The sequence below is a fragment of the Cydia pomonella genome, chromosome 22 (genome assembly GCF_033807575.1).
Source record: "Cydia pomonella isolate Wapato2018A chromosome 22, ilCydPomo1, whole genome shotgun sequence".
Taxonomy (NCBI): Eukaryota; Metazoa; Arthropoda; class Insecta; order Lepidoptera; family Tortricidae; genus Cydia; species Cydia pomonella.
The window spans coordinates 10,183,646-10,187,386 of record NC_084724.1 but is presented as its reverse complement, the minus strand read 5'-3'; the positions used below and the strand labels follow the sequence as shown (position 1 = coordinate 10,187,386).

Below are 3,741 nucleotides of genomic sequence, written 5' to 3'. Positions count from 1 at the left end.
GTATGCACTATTTTATGTCCGCTTAATAAGTTTTGTTAAAGTTCTACTCCCATAGTTCCGATCACTGATAATCAACCCACCTATCGTGTTCTTGGCATGGAACATAAATATACTCGTAGATGTGTAATAAAAACAAATTCCACAATTTTAAATCTCGACTTTTTTCATTCAACATATTTTTTTATCTTACGGCCCGATTCGAAGAATGATTAAGACCCGTTTAAGATCTTGGAAAGATCTTTAAAATATCGATAACTAAACGACATTTCAAAATTGACGTTTATTTCGATTCTGCTGTGATCTCAATACGATCTATCTACGATATTTCTAACGTCAAAGTGACATTGGTTGCTCGAATCGAGCTGCTTCCGTCATTATACGACATACAAACGATGTCTAAATGAGAACGTATCTAAGCCAGCTGGGCTAAGATGGTCGGCTTTTTATCATTTGTCACCATGCCTGTCACGTTCATAAAATATGTAAGTGCGAAAGTGACGGACATAGTGACAAGTGATAAAAATGGAACCATGATACCGCCGCAGAACTTATCGTTATCGTATCGCATTCTTCGAATCGGGCTGTTAAACCGTTTTATAAAATGCTTAAACATTACAGTGCAAGTTTAACCAGATATCACCTTAGTAAGCTTTAAAATTCAAAGATGCAATTCTATTCATAATATTGTGTTCGAAATAAAACATCCGCTTCCGATAGAGCAGCGTTACTAAGGCGATAAGAAGGCAAACTGCAGCAGCACGACGGTGTAGGGCACGAGGCCGCTGAGCAGCCGAAGCGGGAACGCTGCGTCGACATCGAACACGCCGAACGCCGACATCTTGCGCAGCGACGTGCGGTTCAGCCGCAACACGTTCTTGCAAGTCTTGCGCATGCCTGGAAAATCAACGGAAAAAAAGAACTGTAGTATTTTTCTAAATTCTACTTTTTTATTCCGCACACGGCGAGAAGTTGATAACTCGCGAGCTATAATAGAATAAATTTTGAACCTTATATGATAGGTACTGTTTTAAGTTTAAATTTCTTCAATTTTATATCTCGAGTTATCTTAACAACTTCTTCCGTTTTCGAATTAACTTCTTAAGTTTTTAGCTTAATTATGTTTACCAATTAAATTCTAGATTAGTTTGCTCTTATTGAATAAAATATGAAAGGCAATTTGGTTCTAAATTACAAAGGTTTTTGGCAAATATAACATTTTTGGTACAAGCTTTTATCGATGATGGTACTTTTCTTACTACAAGCAACTTATACTCATCGAGACAATTCTAATAACCCCGGACACAATAAGTAATATTTGTTTGCGTTGTTTTATCACAGAGTTCCTACTGTGGCCACCTTCTATCTCCATCATCAGATCAGCTTGATGGTACCATAATATTGCATGGTCACTCGACTACTCGACATATGTAGGTATGCAAATTTTCAGTTCCATCGGAAACCAGGAAGTGGGTCAAATTTAACTTGCAAGATTTGTCCCATACAAGCATAGTTATATACATACATAAGTACGAGTACCATGAGCTGTTAAAGTGCATGGCGACTTTATTAATAAATTCATTCATAATTTCTTCATGCAGCTCACTGTACATTGCAAGTTAAATAAAAGCTTGTAAAAAGTGGATGAAAACTTTCATACCCGCTCAGGACTTACCTGTACTGTGCTGTACAGTACTGCTTAAAATCTGAGCACATGAACTTTCAGCAAGTTTTATATTTCTATAAAAAATTTCACAGGCAATGCTCACGGTGAGTAGCAATATAAAGTTCTTGACATTCCAAACTACAAAGAAACTTCGAGTCAAAACTGTTTGAAACTGTAAAACGAAAATGAATATTAGGTAGATTATTTTAACCCTTTTCCAGGTATAGTACGATTTATCGACCACATACGCGCCATTAGAATTTCAATTTTAGCATTCTGATTTAAGGTTCAAATTAGATTACACTTTCAGGAAATGTTATTTGTCTTCAAATGAATCATCAAACCTGGATTTATTTAATATATTCCATATTTGGATTTTTTGGGGAAACCTTGTAGATTGGTGCGGCCTAGAAAAGGGTTGACCTGTCGATTTTGTCAAAGTCGATTAACTTAATCAAATACTTACAATGGGTTCTTCAGAACTTGCGTTTTCAAACTCGATCATATATTGCAAATTCAATAAAATATGCATAAAAGTTTGGAACCCAAATAAAGTAATCTGCCGAAATTATTAAATTTATCAGAATATATGCTATATCTTCATTTACACATACGGTACTAATTCAAACACAGAATTCCTTTAAATAATTCCATTTCCCTTTTTGACATTGAAAAAATATTTGCAGTACGTTGTTTTGTTACATGGTCTAATTTTGTTAATTATACGCATATATTCTCTTATTAATTTAATGGCATAAATACTTGAACTTACCGAAAACTGATACACTTTGTTACTTAAACGAAATGCTCTAATTATATCAGTATATGCATTGAACATATCGCTTTCTGAGACCTCAAAATTTACTATATTTTCTTTAGGTTTAATATGTGTTTCCTTACTTTTTTCCAATTTATGAATCCAAGCAATCAACTCGTTTTTTATCATTACAACAGATCGAATAACATGAACTACTTGTATATCATAAATCATCAATGGTATTACCAAACAAAAATGTACTAGCAAATCAAGAATACCAAAATCAATACAAGCCGAAAGCCAGTGAAAAACGTAGATAATAAGAACCAACGATATACTAAGCCAATTTTGGATCTTATGTTTGCAAAGAAATTCTTGTTTGTCAATTCTTATTACGTCGAGCACATGTTGCAATTTGATAATAAGTTCAACGACAGAGCTTCTATGGAATGAATTAACGATATAGATAATAACTGATGTAAAAGAAAAATATGTAAAATCAAAATAAAGCAAAAAATCAACAACACCAGTACTAACACTCTTAGTAATTTCATTATAAAATATAAAACGAAAGACGTGGCTCAACGTGAGAATAAGACAACCAATTATGGACTTTATGTAAAAAGACGCATGGTTGTCGGGAGTGATGAAATTGTTAATGATGCTGAACCTAGGCATTAAAAAGCAAGACTGTACAAAGTTTAGAGGAAATAACATAGCTTGGAAATCTTGATCAAGTATATTGTTTATCAGGTACTCAGTTTGGAACCTTCTGTTTAATTCCATTTTGTTCTTGACGATTTGATCAAAAGTCGTGTTTTTCGTGTAATCTCTTTGAAACTTTTAATATAACTTATGAAAAGCTGGGGCAAGGCAAAGTGATGTTTAAGGCGATAATCATATTAAAAGGAAACCCCATCAAAATAATGAGCCCTTTTTAATTATTAATGAATTAGTATTGTCTGTCAATAACTAATGATGTACGAAAATTGATTGCAATATTTATTTTTACAAAGAGAGACATTTGGTTTTCTATCAATATTTTATTTATTTATGGATTTATGGTTTGTTGTCAGGTTCTTCTTTAAATATCAATGTCAATATTGGTACATTTAATTTATTATACAAAACGTACTTTTTTGTTGGATTATTGTTATCAATATATATGGAAGTATTCAGTATTCAATACTCTCAGTCTAGTCTCTCTGTGTCTGTGTTTCTGGTTGCAATATATTCCTGAACTCAAGCCCCGGGCCTTATTTATGTGGATGGTAACTAAACATTATTCCTGATCTTTTTTTTTGAGTGACCTGAATGATAT

The 3,741-nt window shown here is 33.2% G+C and overlaps 1 protein-coding gene across 1 annotated transcript; it reads right to left on the bottom strand.

Moving 5' to 3' along the window:
- Nucleotides 1-549: 549 nt before the first annotated feature.
- LOC133530424 (uncharacterized) lies at nt 550-3,222 on the bottom strand. The gene is made up of 3 exons (XM_061868334.1): nt 2,348-3,222; nt 1,673-1,703; nt 550-1,007 (listed from the first exon to the last, which is right to left on the bottom strand). Exons 1-3 carry the CDS (start codon nt 3,204-3,206, stop codon nt 728-730), a joined length of 1,170 nt encoding a protein of 389 aa, XP_061724318.1. The 5' UTR covers nt 3,207-3,222; the 3' UTR covers nt 550-727.
- Between the last annotated feature and the right edge of the window lie 519 nt (nt 3,223-3,741).